Source organism: Marmota marmota, unplaced genomic scaffold (genome assembly GCF_001458135.2).
Source record: "Marmota marmota marmota unplaced genomic scaffold, marMar, whole genome shotgun sequence".
Taxonomy (NCBI): Eukaryota; Metazoa; Chordata; class Mammalia; order Rodentia; family Sciuridae; genus Marmota; species Marmota marmota.
The window spans coordinates 22,983,915-22,999,453 of NW_025999949.1; the positions used below are offsets into that span (position 1 = coordinate 22,983,915).

The following is a 15,539-nucleotide window of genomic DNA, read 5'->3' on the forward strand; positions in this document are numbered from 1 at the left end:
CACATGACCGAAGAGATGGACAGCAGGGCGGGGCGTCACGTGACCCCATCGCGGGCGACGGCTGATGACGCAGGAGCCCGCGCTGGCCGTTGCCGCGACTGGCTTTGCGGAGAGGATTTGGGGTCCGGGTGTGCGGACTCCGGGTGCAGCAGACCGAGTCGGGTGGTGCTGCCAGGTGAGGCGGGAGCGGGGGATGGTGGTGGCCAGCGCGGCGGGAGTTGTCTAGCTCTGGGCGCGCCACAGGGACCGGCCCCGGGTCGGCTAGCCCGGGCTGCGGTCCTGGCCCGTGTCACCTCAGCGGGGCTGCTGCCGGGTACCCAGGCTGGGAGAGGCCGTCCCTCCGTCCTTCCGCGCTGTGTGTGTCGGGGCGAGGGGGACAGACAGACGGACGGACGGACCAGGAATTATTCAGGTTTGAACCCGGTCTCAGTTTCCTTTTCGCTTCTCGAGATTGGTGTGAGGATTAGCGGTAGTGAGAACCAGGCGCCGGGGCACCATTTGTGGTCCCTTGTAGGTGACCGAGAAATGGTGGCGTTTTTGTTGTTTCCCTGACTTTCAACAAATCTTTATTGGTTACCTATTTTGTATGAGAAGCTGTTTAACAGCTCCCAGAATATGTCAGCATTTTAGTTTAGGGAACTCCGAGGGTGAAGGAACCACAGACGTCTGAGCAAATAGCTGCGAAGAGTTTTACGTGGAAGTGTGTGTGTACGTGAGTGTGCTAGGGACAGTGGTTACATGAGAGAGGGAACAAACGACTGCATGAATAAGAGAAGGCTTCCGGGAGAAAGATGTTTCTTGGCATGCTAAGAAAGGAGACACAGGCTACCAGGGACTTACAGGAGGCCAGCACGTTGTCTAGGAAGTGTTTACTCGGAGCCTATGGTGGTGTCATACAGTCAGGTGAGAAGAGGCAAGAGAAGCATTTTTATTTTCCCATTAATAATTGGCCTTACCGACAGGGCCAATTATTAATCATGTGATATAATCAAATATTATATGATTCCCTGTATATGAAGTACAGAAGGTAGTCAAGGTCAGAGTCAGAAAGTACAGTGTGGTTTCTGCTTTCTCCAGGAGCTAGGAGCCCAGGAAATGGGAGTTGTTTAATAGTTGTAAAGTTTTAGTTTTGTGAGATAAAAAGAGTTCTAGAGATTGGTTGTATAACAATGTGAATGTACTTAACGCTGCTGGACTGTACACTTAAAAATGGTTAAGATGGTAAAATTCTATGTTATGTGTAATTTAACATTTAATTTTTTCTTTCAATTTAGCAGGGTCATAAAGCATATGCAACTAGGATGCAAAGAAAAATGTGTGCCTTAAAAGTAATGCAGTGGATATGTAAAAAAAGGGACAGATTATTCCAGGTTGGGGTGTGCAGCTGCATTAATGATGGAACATTTCAGATGGGCTTGTGACAGAAGTTGAGTTGCTGATTCTTCCCTTATGAACTGACAGCTTGATAAGAGCACAGGGGTAGGGTGCAGGAAAGGGATTCCAGAGGCCAGATGATATTGGCACTCCTTTATAAGGGACTGGGATAATCCAAGGAAGAATAATAGGAACAGTGCTGGCGAGGCAGCGTTGAGAGGAAAATATAAGTATTCACGTGACTAAAGGAAGAGAGCTGAGTTATTATGAATAGCAAATCAAAGAATATGAAGAATATTCCAGGTTCGTCAGGGGAGGCAAAATAGCATGCAAGGGAAGACCTCATAAAACATCAATTTGTTTTAAACTGTCTTGGAGCTCATAGGTCTCCAAGGTAACATAAAGATTGCTGTTACCTGGGGAACGAACCAAGAAGAGATTGATCTAAACCAGTGCATTGTGGATATTTGGGGGCATATGATTCTTTTTAGTGACCAGCTGTCCTGTGCAGCCAGGTTGTTTAGCACCCTCCCTGGCCTCTGTCCACTAGTAGTTAGTACTGCCCCCCCATCCCCCGCCCCAGCAACCAAAAATGTCTCCAGATGTTGCTAAATGTACCCTGGAGTATGGGCAAAGTGACTGCAAAAAGCAACACTCATGTCAGGGAAAGTGAATGTGTGAAAGTATCAGAGTCAGTTCAGCTGCTGTAACAAAACACCATAAACTGGGTGGTTTATAAACAACAAAATTATTTCTTACAATTTTGGAGGCTGAGAATTCCAAGGTCAAGGGGCCATTAGACTCAGTGCCTGATGAAGCCCTAATTCCTGGTTTGTAGGTGGTTACTTACTTGGTGAGTTCTTGCTGGTAGTGGGATAAGGCAGCTCTCTGTAGAGTCCTTTATAAGGGCACTAATCCCATTCAGGTGGGTGGATCTAATCACCTCCCCAAAGCCCAGCCTCCTAATACTAACCTTGGTATTAGTTTTCAACATACTTTTTGGTTGGGGGAGCACAAGATTCTAGCAGATGGTAGCAGATTCTAAAGTGAAGAGGGGAGGGTATTCTCATGGTGGGAGCAGGATGAACAAAGTCTTGAGCTGGAATTATGAGTAGTGTATGTGAAGGAGAAAATGAAAGAAAAGCGATTAGGGTCTGACTGAGGCAGATGGTTGATTGATTCATTTAGAGGATATTTTCTGAGCTCTTGCTATTTGTGAAGCACTGTGAACATCATGGTAGATAGTAAGTAGTGTTTCACAAAATAGAGTGACTGCGAAATCATGTCAGATAAGGTGTTTGAGTCAGGGATTGCCTTTGGTTTACAAACTTAGTTTTACTTATTGGGAAAAATTGGGAAAAAAAGTATGTCTATTCCATCTTTCTGTTTCATTTATTCTCTTTGCTTCTCAGTCCAGATAACAGAAGGTCATGACTAGTTTTCCTCAGTTCTCTGTAGGAGTGAAGTTTCACTGGAGTAATGTGAATTTCCTATTCAAACAAATAATAAAGGATAACTACTGTGTGGTAGGTTTCTTTTTATCCTGAACTGCATTAACCCTTATGTATAAATTATGTCTTAATTTAGACAGTTACAACAAAATACCATAGAATTTTAGGTGACCTAAACTACAGAAATTTATTTCTCATAGTTCCAGAGGCTTAAAGTTCAAGATCAGGATGCTAGCTAGTGTGGTTAGATTCAGGTGGGGACTTTCTAGGAAGAAAGTTTGCAGGTGGCTGCCTCCTTACTGTGTCTGGTACCAAGGATTGAACTCAGGGGTGCTTAACCACTGAGTCACATCCCCAGTCCCTTTTTATATTTTATTTAGAGACGGGGTTTCACTAAGTTGCTTAGGGCCTCCCTATGTTGCTGAGGCTGTTATCTTTCTGTCTCAGCCTCCCGAACCACTAGGATTACAGGTGTGTGCCATCTCACCTGGTGGGTCTCATCTTGTAAAGTCACTCACTAGCCCATCATCTACCAAACAGGAGAGTGTGTGTATGGAGAAAGTGTGGAAAAAGATTTTTATGGACTGGGCCTGGAAACAGCTCATATTTCATTGCCTTGAGTACAATCATAGGCCACACCTAAGTGCAAGGAAAACTGTGAAGTGCAGTGGTTCAACAGCTGTTTGACTAGGTTGAAGAAGAAATGGCTTTGCTGGGCACCAGCTGATATCTGTCACAAGTGTCCTGTCTTTAGTCTACCCTGTGAAATAGTCTTATGAAACAGTCCTAGGAAGTTTGCTGTTGCATTTATTGTAGGGATATTACTGAGAATTTTTTAAACGTAACTCTTTTTATCTCATAATAATTTGTACTGCCTTAGTTGCTCTGGAAAGCTTTATTTTTCCTATGTTCCTGGTGTACTTTCTTCTTTGTGGGAAAAGTAACCTTCACTTTTGTTTTGATTGTCAGGAAGTTCACAGCTAAATTTGTATTACAAATGTAATGCCCTGTAGAATCCTAGAGCCTGCATGGCTGCATTCTCTCTCATATACTTGGTTTTCCCTTTAATTTCTGAGTTTTGACTCTGATTTTAAAGATTTTTGTATTTTTACATGTTTTTGGATACATTTTTATTTATATTGTATAAAATAATCCAACTTGTTTGGGGAAATAAAGTGGGATTCTAAATAAGCACCCTCTTTCACCAAATGCACGTGTTTAAAAATCACCTTTGGGTTTTAATTTATATTCATATTTTCTCTCTTTTGGTGTTAATTTTAAAACCCCCCTTTTTTAAAATTTGTTTATTTTTATGTGGTGCCGAGGATCCAACCCAGTGCCTCACAGGTACAAGGCAAGTGCTCTGCTGCTGAGCTACAGCCCCAGCCCGAGAACCCTTTTTGATCCCCAGATTTTAACATCTATAGCATTTTACTATGTTTGCTTCTGGTCTTTATTTTTAAGGTAAAGTTTTTAAAATACATAAAGCTAAAAGTGTATTTGATGACACTCAGGCTCAAGTGGATTATTCTTTATCCTTCCCTGACGACCCCCTACACTATCCTGCCAAGGAATGAAATCCAGTTTTCTTTCCTTCCCTTTGTCCCTGTATGCCAGGTGAAGGGGGCTCACCCCACTTTCCTACCTCATGACCGCTTTTCATTATAATTTTTTCTTCACGTCAGATGCTCTCTCTGGATAACTTAAACTTTCCTCAATCCTAATCTAGCTTAACCGCCTTCTTATCATTGAAGACCATGTCTTCCCTCAGTTATGCTTGTGGTCATTTCTTTTTTGAACCTCTTAGTGTACAGGGTTTTGAAATCTCTTTCTCTTTTGAATTCATAGTACTTGGTTTATTTTTCTAATATGCATATGTTCTCTTTCAAGCTTGTGTTGAAGGGTTGTTGCAGAAATTGATTGAATTTTCTCAGAATATTGAGTAGTTATGGTTACATGGAATATATGTTTTGGTCTTGGAAAAAGGCTTTGGATTTGTGGAAGGCTTTGGCTACTCTGCTCATAATGCCAAATTTTATTATATAGGCAACATGGAGTTAAGACCGACCTTCCTTCTTTTTATTGTCTGTTTTCATTATTGGCATCCCTGTCTCTCTTGTCAGCAAGTGCAAATACCCTAAGGTTAAAATCATGCCTAGGTTATTAAAGTCACGCTTTGAAAACCACTGCTCTACAGCACCTGACCATGTGCTGTAGAGCAGTGGTTTTCAAAGCGTGATTCCTGGATCAGCAGCATCCGCATTACTGGAAGTTTGTTGGAAGTTCAGGTTCTTTGGTCTAATACCTACTGAATTAGAAATTGCAAGGTTGAGGCCCAGCAATCAGGGTTTCAGCAGCCCTGTCAGGTGATGTGCTAACACTGAAGCCTAGGTATAGCACAACAAGAATTACATAGAATGTCTTCAAACACAGGTTGTTAGGGCCCGAGAATCTGCATTTCTAACAAGTTCAGAGGTGATACTAATGCTACTTGGTTATGGACTATTTGGGGAACCACTGTTGGTATGAAGCCCTTTGGGTATCATTTGATATGAATCAGGAAGTGGGAAGAGGGTTTTGAACAGGGGAGCCACTTGATTTTATGTACATTTTCAAATTTTCTTTCAGGGTAACTGTTTTGAGAATTGAGTGGAAAAGATAAGGTTGGGATCTGGGAGACCAGGTTGGAGGCTGTTATGGTTTGGATCCTTAATGTCCCTGGGAAAGCTCCTATGTTAATGCAAGAATGTTCACAGGGGAAATGATGATCAGATTCCAAGAGCTGTAACTGCATTAGTGAAAGTACCACTATGCTGGATGGGTATGGCTGGAGGAAGTGGGTCACCGGAGGGCATACTTTTGGGCATTAGATCTTGTCTGCAGCTCCTTGTACTGTCTTTCTCTGCTTCCTGGCTGCCAGGCTCTGAGCAACTTTCCTCTGCCACACCATTTCTCCATGATGTTCTGCCTTGCCTCAGGCCTGGAACAATGGATTTGGCTGACCATGTACTGAACCTCTGAAATCATAGCGCCCCAAATAAACTTTTCCTTCTCTAAATTGTTCTTGTCAGATATTTTGATCACACCAAAAAAAGCTGACAAACACAAAGATAGCGTTTTTAATCAGGTAGTAACAGTAGAATTGGTGAGAATGGTGGGATTCTGACAAAAGTTTTGATGAGTTTGATTTTGATGAGGAGGATTAAATATGATCAAGGTTTTTGATTTAAAAAGTGGAAATTAGTAAGATGGAACCTACTACAAAAGGAAAAGGTTTGAGAGCAGGTAGGGAAGTGGGAAGGGAGGTGTTGGGTGTTCAGTGTTCTTGTTGATAGTACTTACATGGAATGGGACTGGCTGGGAGCCCTGGGTGGGTGGGAGAGGATGGAGAAGAGAGGTGACCAGGGCACTAAGCCTGAGCTTGCCAGCATTAGGATTTGCCAGCATTGAGATTTGTGAGGGAGAGATGCACTGTTTTTAGGTGTCCGGGGTACATGTCATGTTTCACTCCTTTATTATTTCACCATAACTTTACTGAACGGCTATGTGTGCCACTCCATTTTAGGTGCTTGACATAAAGCAGTGAACACAACAAAGACTTTGTCCCTAAGGAACTTGTAGTCTAATTGGGAAGTAGATACAATAAACATGATAAACAAAAGAATGTTGTTTGGTAGTATCTCTTGTGAAGAAAGATAAAACAGACAAAGGAGAAGAGGGAATGACCTGAAATCTGATGGGGATGGGGAGCACTTGCTATTTTGCATAGGGCATCGAAGGTAGGCATTTGAAGGGAGACCTTAGGGAAGTGAGAAAGGTGGCAATGTAGATATTTAGGAGATAGGTATCCTGGCAGAAGAAACAGAGAGGCATGGCCCTGAGGCAGGGTTGTACTTGATTTTTATATAGATGGAAAAGAATAAGAGACCAAATTCTGAATGCTGAGGCCCTCCATCATATGGCACTCAGGCAGATGCAGAGGAACAGCAGAGAATGAGAACCATCTATGGATAGAAGAGCAACCGGGCAGGGGAGGCAGGTCAGAAAGTGCACCAGGAAGGAGGGATGATGAACTGTGCCAGATGCTATTGATTGATAGGTCAAAGGAGATAGGGACTGTAGTAGTGATCTTTGTAAGAGCAGTTGCATCTGAGTGGTTGGGGTGGAAGGCTGGCAGGAGTGGGTCCAAGAGAGAATGAGAGGAAAGAGTTTGGAGACAGAAAAATCTGTGAAAGAGTTTTGCTATAATAGTGAGCAGAGAAATGGGGGTGGTGACCATGGGTGAACCTAAAGGGAAAGTGGGAGGATGTTTTCTTTAAGGTAGGAGAAATAATGGTTCCTTTGTTTGCTGTAGGGAATCAGGAGAACAGGGAGAATTACTGGGACAGTGTGTAGAGAAGGGAAGGATCTAGTGGATAAGTGGTGGGGGGTTGGCTTGCCAAGGAGCAGGCACAGATTACTCCTGTTATCAAAAAGGAAGGCAGAGGAAGGAAGAGGCAAGCAGTGGGAACTTGTAAAACATCTCTTCTGTTTGTGTTTCCTCAGTGAAATAGGAAATGAGATTTTTAGTTTGTGGTGAAGATGGAGGAGGAAGAGTTGGAAATTTGTAAAGAGTCGTAAAAGGGTATTATTTTTCTGTAATTAGGAAAATTCAAATAGTTGTAGAGAGTTGTATATTCTTTGCAAATGTCTTTGCTCTTTATTCCTATATTCCTTTCTTCTTCTTGGATGGTTTTCTCTCCATCCATTAAATTTCTTTCTTTATCCTGGTAAGATCAGTTAGCCTTGGTGTCTTTGATCACTTAAGGCAAAGTTAAGCATTACTAGTGCCTCCACTTTTCAGTAACTCCCACACTGCTCCCCCCCACCCCTCCCCTCCTCTTTTGTGTCTGCCTCCCTCCCTCTGCTGCCCTCCCACCCTCTACTGCTCAACTGTGAGCTCTGCTGATGAGAGGCTGAGTATTTCTAGGGTCTAGAATAGTGCATGGCATATGGTAGGTTTTCACTGAAGGAAAAGAAACAAAATAGTGCTTGAAAATGAGTCTTAAGAGCACTCATCTTGAAAATTATGACATTTCCATGCTAGAAGTGCCATACACTTAAGGAGGTACTTATATTAAATATTTGTTGACTGAATTCTTCGAATTGTCAGTGAGTTGTAATTGTGGATGATTGCACTAAACTAAAACCTTAGAAATAAAAATCAGCATCTTATGTGTCACTGTACCCTTTGTTTTTAATGAGTCTAAAGATAGACATGGTAAGGCCCTATTTGAGTGAATGGACCTAATTCAGGAGGAGATAATTGAGAAACTACAGTAGTAGTACAAATGCGAGGTAAAAATGGTTGTCATGGAGAGGAGGAAATGCCAGAGATAGTGCATAGCTGTCTACTAAGAAAGAAGGGCAGGTTCCCATGCTGATTGACTGTGTACTGGATGCTAGTCCATGTCATGATTACTCCTTCCCATGCCTTTTCTGGGGTGTTCAGTTTGCTTGTGGTCACACAGTAGTAAAGTTGTAGAGTCTGAGTTCATGATTCCAGGAAAATGTCTTTCTGTTACCATACAGCCTTAGGAACAGCCAGCCTCCCAGCCTAGTAAGCCTCTGTGGGTTTTATTTTTCTAATTGATTTCAGTGGATTGAATTTCAGATGATTTCTGAATTAAGCAAACATGTCTTTCTGTAGGCACTTTACATAAAGAAGTCCAAAGCTTAAAGATTGGGTGGTTGAAAGTAGAGTTTTAGGGAGTTTAATATAAAGGTAATAAATGAATCTGCTAAAATGGATGAATTAACAGAAGATGAGAAGTCTACACAGAAATTTTGCTTTTATTGAATCTTGGGGTCTCCCAAGTTTATAGATGTGCTAGAACTTGGAGAAGCAGTCAGGTAATTTTTACAGTTTTCAGAATTCAAACTGCAAATATATCTGATAAGTTAAAAATTACAGATTTTTGCTAGGTGTGGTGGCGAATGCCTATAATCCCAGCTGCTCTGGAGGCTAAGGCAGGAGGATAGTGAGTTAAAAGCCAGCCTCAGCAATGACGAGGCAACTCAGTGAGACCCTGTCTCTAAATAAAATATAAAGTAGGGCTGGGGATGTGGTAGAGTGGTTGAATGCCCCTGAGTTCAATCCCTGGTATCTCCCCACCCCCCAAAATTATAGATTTTCAAAATCCTGCCTTATTAGGCTTTTATTATTATTGTTTTTTTGTTTTAGAAAAATGCATCATGGATAACTTGTTTTATGTTTTAGGCTGTTACTGAATTCTTCAGAGAATCAAAGAATCTTTTGGAAGAGGGTATTCTACCTGCTTTAAAAAATGAAGACAGTTAACCTTCATCCTGTATTGTGTGCATCGGTGTTTGGTGGCCCAGATGATGGCACGATGCTCTCGTGTCCTTTCAGGGGACACTGAATGTAGATAATAGTATGGCACCTGGATATTGGATATAGTCATATGATTATTTACAACTTTCCTATTTTCATATATGGTTATTTTTCTAACATACAACTCTTGTTACTGTGTTTAAAATTTAGGTAATAATTCCAAGATGCCAGGGCGTTCCAGTTCAAGTTCAGGTTCAACTGGTTTCATATCCTTCAGTGGTGTAGAGTCTGCTCTCTCTTCCTTAAAAACCTTCCAATCCTGTATCAGCTCCGGAATGGACACAGTGTCTAGTGTGGCTTTGGATCTTGTGGAAACTCAGAGTAAGTAAAACTTAAAGCTCATTTCTTTTTTTTTTCGGGTGCTGAGAATTGGTCTCAGTGCCTTGTATGTGCTAAGCAAGTGCTCTGCAAATGAGCTAAATCCCTAACCCCTAAAGCTTGTTTTTTTATTTCTACTTTGAGATAACATTGTGTGGTAGCATTACTCTAAGGATGTCTTTTGAATATTCTTGGGACAGTCATTTAGTCCCTCTGTACATCTGTTTTTATACCTTGCTCTGTACATCACATGCCAGTGTACTGAGGGTGAACTAGACTGATTCATTCCTTTGTATTCACGTGGTTGTGCTTCATTAGAGACTACACTAGAAATAGATGGTCAAAGACATGAAAGCTTCTGATCTCAGGGGACATGCAGTTCCCAAAGATTGTGACATTCATGAACTCTAAGGTCTGTAAATGGGTTGTGTTACTGTTCTTTTCCAGATTGTCCATTCTTGATTATCCAACAGATGGACTAAGGTAATGCTAGGGATACCAGCGAAGGAAGCTCTCTACAAAATGAGAGAAGTTCAACTTTGATGAACTTTACCCTCATTTTTTTTTTTTTTTTCAATTAGAAAATCTAGAAATACATTGCCTACTTTGTTTGGATTAGAGTTGTCTATTTTATATGACATATGGAGGGGAGCAACATAATCTTTTTGTTTTGTTCTTAATGACATTCACTGGTTTTGAGCAATTGGTGATGTGCCTTGGTGTGATTGTCTTTGTTTATCTTGTCTGATGTTCTTTGAGTTTTGTGGATCTGTGGACTTAATCATTTACACCAAATTTTGGGAACCTTTCTACTACTGTTTCTTCAAGGATTTTCCCTGTCTCTCCCATTATTTCTAGGATTCCAGTAATGTATGTGTTAGGCTATTTGATATTGTCTTATAAATCACCGGGGCTTAGTTTGTTTATTTTTTTCAATCCTTTTCCTCTGTGGTTTCAATTTGAATAGTTTGTTTTCTTTTTGTGGTCTGGTGCTGGGGATTGAATCCAGGGCCTTTTGCATTCCAGGCAAAAACTATACCACTGGACTACATCCTGGTCCCTCAATTTGATTAGTTTCTATTACTATCTTCAGGTTCATTCCTCTTCTGCAGTGTCTAATCTGTTAATTCTATCAGTGGATTTTTAATTTCAGATTTTTAATTTCTTTCAGTTGTTGAAGACATAATAAAGAATTAAATGGAAACTCTTTTCCCTTTCTCTTTCTGTCTTGCTTATGTTTTCTTTTGCATTCTTGAATACATGAAGTCTGTTTATAATACTGTTTTAGCATTTTTGCCAGCTAATTCTGTCTATAGCTGCCTCATCCCAAGGACATTGTGAGTATGTATGTTAAAGACTATGAATTTTTTTAAAAATAAAAATGAATACGGTTTTTACTGGCTTTAAAAGCAGGACTATGAACTGTTCATTCAAATAAACTCTCCAGGTCTCAGTTGTTTTCCCATTTTCAGTAATTACAGTATCATTTTGCTGTTGTCCCACTGTCTGCAAGCAGTTGTTTATGGCAGTGGACTAGTCCCATGCTCATGGCTAGCAGCAGAAGTCACCATTTGTTTGATGTGAGACCGTTAAAAGTTTTAATTCTGCCTAGCCTGATTTGGTGGTAATGGATATTTGGCTTTGGTAGGTAGGCCTGGATAAAAGTGATAATAAGATCTTAAGCCATAAGAAAGAAGAACTAGGGCACATACTCCTTGGGAATTGTATTAGTTTCTTTTCAGAATTTACATTGAAAATGTGTAGGTGTTTTAGCAACAGTTTTGTGTTTGTTTTATTTGATTTCAAATAAGAAGTATATTTTGATATAAAGCACAATATACTTTGTATAATTTTTAAAAATATTTTTCTTTTTAGTTGTAGACGGACACAATATCTTTATTTATTTATTTTTATGTGGTGCTGAGGATCGAACCCAGTGCCTCACACATGAGAGGCAGGCACTCTACCATTGAGCTACAGCTACAGCTCTACTTTGTATAATTTAAAAATAAAAATGAGCACAATTTTTCCAAAAAGTTTGTATTCTCAAGCAGGCATCTGCAGTTACTCTATAAAGAATTGCATAGCAAATATTTTCAAAGAGTTGTGAGCCATGTAGTCTCATAAACTTCTGCAATTCTGCTGTTGTAGTGCCAGAGCCACCATGCATAGTATGTAAATGAGTGGAAATGGCTGTAGTCCAATAAAACTTTATTTACAAAAACAGCCAGTAGTTTGCCAACCCCTCCTTTAGAGTCATAGTTATTAAATATGTATTTAAAAAATGGGTTACTTTTTGGGCTGTGGTTGTGGCTTAATGGCAGAGTGCTTGCCTTGCACATGTGGGGCCCTGGGTTTGATCCCCACCACCACATAAAAATAAACAAAGATATTGTGTCCATGTATGAGTAAAAAAATTTTTTTTAAAAAAATGGATTATTTATTTTGATTATTTGGATCAGTGTTGTAGCGAATACATGATTTTTCATTTACCAAGAAAAGCTAATTTAAGGCAAATTGTAAGAAAGTTATATGGGGAAAAATGGGATAAAGAGCTTTGAGAGATGTAGAGTCACCAGGAGCATAGAATACTTGTGAACTCAGTATACATATGCATACATAACAGAGGCATACAAAAATACACATATACACATTTTATTTAATACCATCAGTCAGAATAGTAAGGTAGTCAGTGAATATGTATCCAATGACTGTTCTTTGTATAATTGAGTTCTAGGTCTTAAGGACACTATTATTAAATAGTTCTCCCTTCACAGAGCTCACCATTTTAATGGGACATAATAAAATGAAGAACAATGGGAAAACTGAAAAGATGTTACAAGCCTACAAATAATTAATGTCACCACTGATCTCATCAAAAAGTCATAAATTCTCAGATTTATAAGTGTGAACACAAATTCTTCAAAATTTAATTTTTTCTTTAAAAATCTCATTAGCAACAAATATTGTTAGTTGTCTCTGAAGTTAACAGGCTCACTTTATTCATTTTCAAGAAAATGTCTGCCAGATACCCAAGTGTCAGTTTTCAAGCTTTTCTCCTGAGATAGCCATCTTTCTTTGATATGCAGCAGAAATGTTTTATACACACTTCCTATTTTATCACAGAATATTAAAGGATATTTTCTTTATGCTTATGGTTGAGATTTAATAAACTTAATAAGTTGTACTAGTACATTAAGGACATTCTTAAGTGAATTTGGCATCTGTTTTACCAGTGAGTGCATGGTGGGAATACAGTGACTTATACTAGTACAATTTGGTTTATGCTGAGGCTCCAGCAGTTTTTCTCACAAAACTGCTTTTGTGCCATTGGTATTAATGTCCAATATGGCAAAACAAAATGGAACAAAGAAAAATAAGCAAATGATACCTTAAAATTATTATGAAGATAGTTTTGACCTATGGACTCCCTGAAAGGGTCCCAGGGATCATACTCTGAGAACCATTGACTTATGAAACCAAGTTTCAGTGCTTAAAAGCAGGAGGTAGATGACAGAAATTCTCTGCAGAGAGCAAGCCTAGGGCACTCCTCACTGGGATGTTTCAGCAAGAGCTTGTTAGGAAGAGCAGTGTGTTAAAGAATCTTGGTTTAATATTATTAAATATTATAAAGAATAATTTATCATTTAAAAAATTTACTCACAAACTGAAGAAAATGTCCTTATGTTCCCAAATGATTTGTTGGTGTGCTTTTCTTCTTCACAAGAATTTCTAAGTGTACATAACAATTCCCAAGAAGGCATATCATAGCCAATTTTAAATTAAATGAGTTTTTTATGGCCAAATTATATAAAAAACCAAACTATAAAAACTCAAATTTTTATAGCAAAAATTAATATTTGACATGACACATTGTCCCATTGTCTTTTTTAATTGACAACATTAAAAATTGTACATACTTTTGGGGTACCATATGTACATAAATGTGAATACATTGTATAATGTTCTAGTCATGGTAAACATACCTATTTCTTTAGACATTTGTCATTTCTTTGTAGTATAAACATTCAAAATTCTTCTTTCTAGCCTTTTTTGAAAAAAAATATATTATCTATATATTATAGATGACTAAATATTACATAATAATCATTCTCCTGTGTAGTAGAGCACCAAAACCATTCCCCCTGTCTAACTGTGACCTTAGTGCCTGCCAGCCAGCCTTACCTCATCCCACTGTCCCCTCTGCCATCCCATGCAGCCATTCACAGCCCTGGTGATGTAGCGAATTGATTAGGAGGGAAAAAATATGCACATTTATGTGTGTGTGTGTGTGTGTGTATATATATACTGTTCTTTCATGTATTGAAAATTTGTATTCATCACCTTTTAGATCTGTTTCCTTTGTTCTCACTTTAGTACCCACCCAGCCAAGAAGCACAGTTTTCATTTTATGATGGTTAGTTATTAGAGAGTTAGTGCTGATAGGAAGGAGCATCAGAGTGAAATGTGAGGCAGGCCTGGACATCTGTGTCCTCAAGCAGGGCTAACCTCTCACATTTGCAGAGGTTAAACATTTAGTTGAGAGAATAGTTGGGATGCATCACCTTATTTTAGGAAAAGGGAGTACTCATTTTACTTTTACACTAAAAAAGTCTTGAAAATTACTTACTTAATTACTTACTTGATATGCCAGCACAAGCCATCTGATATTTTCAAGACTTTTCTCTTAGGAAGATTCACGATGTGAATTTTCACTATGTTGTAGTACATTTCTCCATCTAGAGAACCGTTTCCTTTTATTAGATTCTTGTTAAATCCCTTTGGCCTTTGCCCTGTGCTTTATTTCATAATTACACTATTGGATAGAAGCAGTAATTAGAAGTAGGTGGTTCTAATGGTGGTGGTGGCCACAAAGGCAATGTAAGTAGAAGAAGTCAATAACTAGAAGAAGTCAATTTTTGTGTTTCTTAAATCAATTTTATAACTGAATACAATTTTAAAAGCAAAATATTATTAAACCATTAGATGAAAAAAATTCAAATGGATTGGAAGTACAGTGTTGACTATAAAGTTAACAATTATTGTTCAAGTTAAGGAGTTATTTATATGATCAAAGTTAGCATTAGGGTTATTTATATTCTCAAAGGGTGCAATGTTGTGAGTTGGCTGATTCTAATATTGCAGAAATTGAGGTTACAGACTCTGAAGTGCCCCTGTGTTTGCTGTGGGTCACTGGTGTACCTGTTTCTCTCTGCTAGATAAACTATGGAGCCAACCTAGGTGCCCCTCAATAGATGAATGAGGAAGAAGGAAATTGAAATTGAAAATGTAACATGCATGAAACAATGGAGTATTACTCAGTTATGAAAAAGAATGACTTTATGGCATTTGTTGGTAAATGGATGAAATTGGAGACTATCATGCTAAGTCCCCACAAGTCAAAATTGAATGTTTTCTCTGATATACAGAGGCTAATCCAAAATAAGGGGGGGGGGGATAAAAAAAGAGAAGAAAGGGCATAAAATGATTAAAACTAAAAGGAGAATTATTATACTCTCTCTAGTGCTTAAAGTATAAAGGTAGTTTCTATACGAGGATGTGCAGGGAATGGAACCCTTGAACTGTACTGTTAGTGGAACTATAAATTAATATAGTCATTACAGAAAGTAGTATGGACATTCTTTAAAAAGTTGAAAACAGAACTCCCATATGATCCAGCAGTCCTACTCCTGGGTATATATCCAGAGGAAATGGAATCAATATATCGAAGGGACATCTGCATTCTCATGTTCATTATAGCATTATTCACAATAGCCAAGATATGGAATCAACCTAAGTTTCCACCAATGGATGAATGGCTAAAGAAAATGTGGTACACACCCCCACCACCCCCACACACAGTAGACTATAGTTTAACCTTTTATAAAAAGGAAATCCTATTATTTGTAAAAACATGGATGAACCTAGAGAATGTCACATTAAGTGAAATAAGCCAGGCACAGGACAAATGTCACATGATCTCCCTTATGTGTGGAATCTTA

The 15,539-nt window shown here is 39.1% G+C and overlaps 1 protein-coding gene across 7 annotated transcripts in view; it reads left to right on the forward strand.

Moving 5' to 3' along the window:
• The first annotated feature begins 35 nt into the window (after positions 1-35).
• Nsmce2 (NSE2 (MMS21) homolog, SMC5-SMC6 complex SUMO ligase) overlaps positions 36-15,539 on the forward strand; it is a 224,494-nt gene continuing 208,990 nt past the window's right edge. For all 7 annotated transcript variants that reach the window (XR_007347192.1, XR_007347193.1, XM_015486465.2 and 4 more), the window contains exons 1-2: positions 36-175; positions 9,370-9,540. Coding sequence is in view for 5 of the 7 variants with exons in the window: in XM_015486465.2 (XP_015341951.1) it covers positions 9,384-9,540 (157 nt within the window). In the remaining 2 variants the exon portion in view is untranslated. The remainder of the gene's footprint in view (positions 176-9,369; positions 9,541-15,539) is intronic.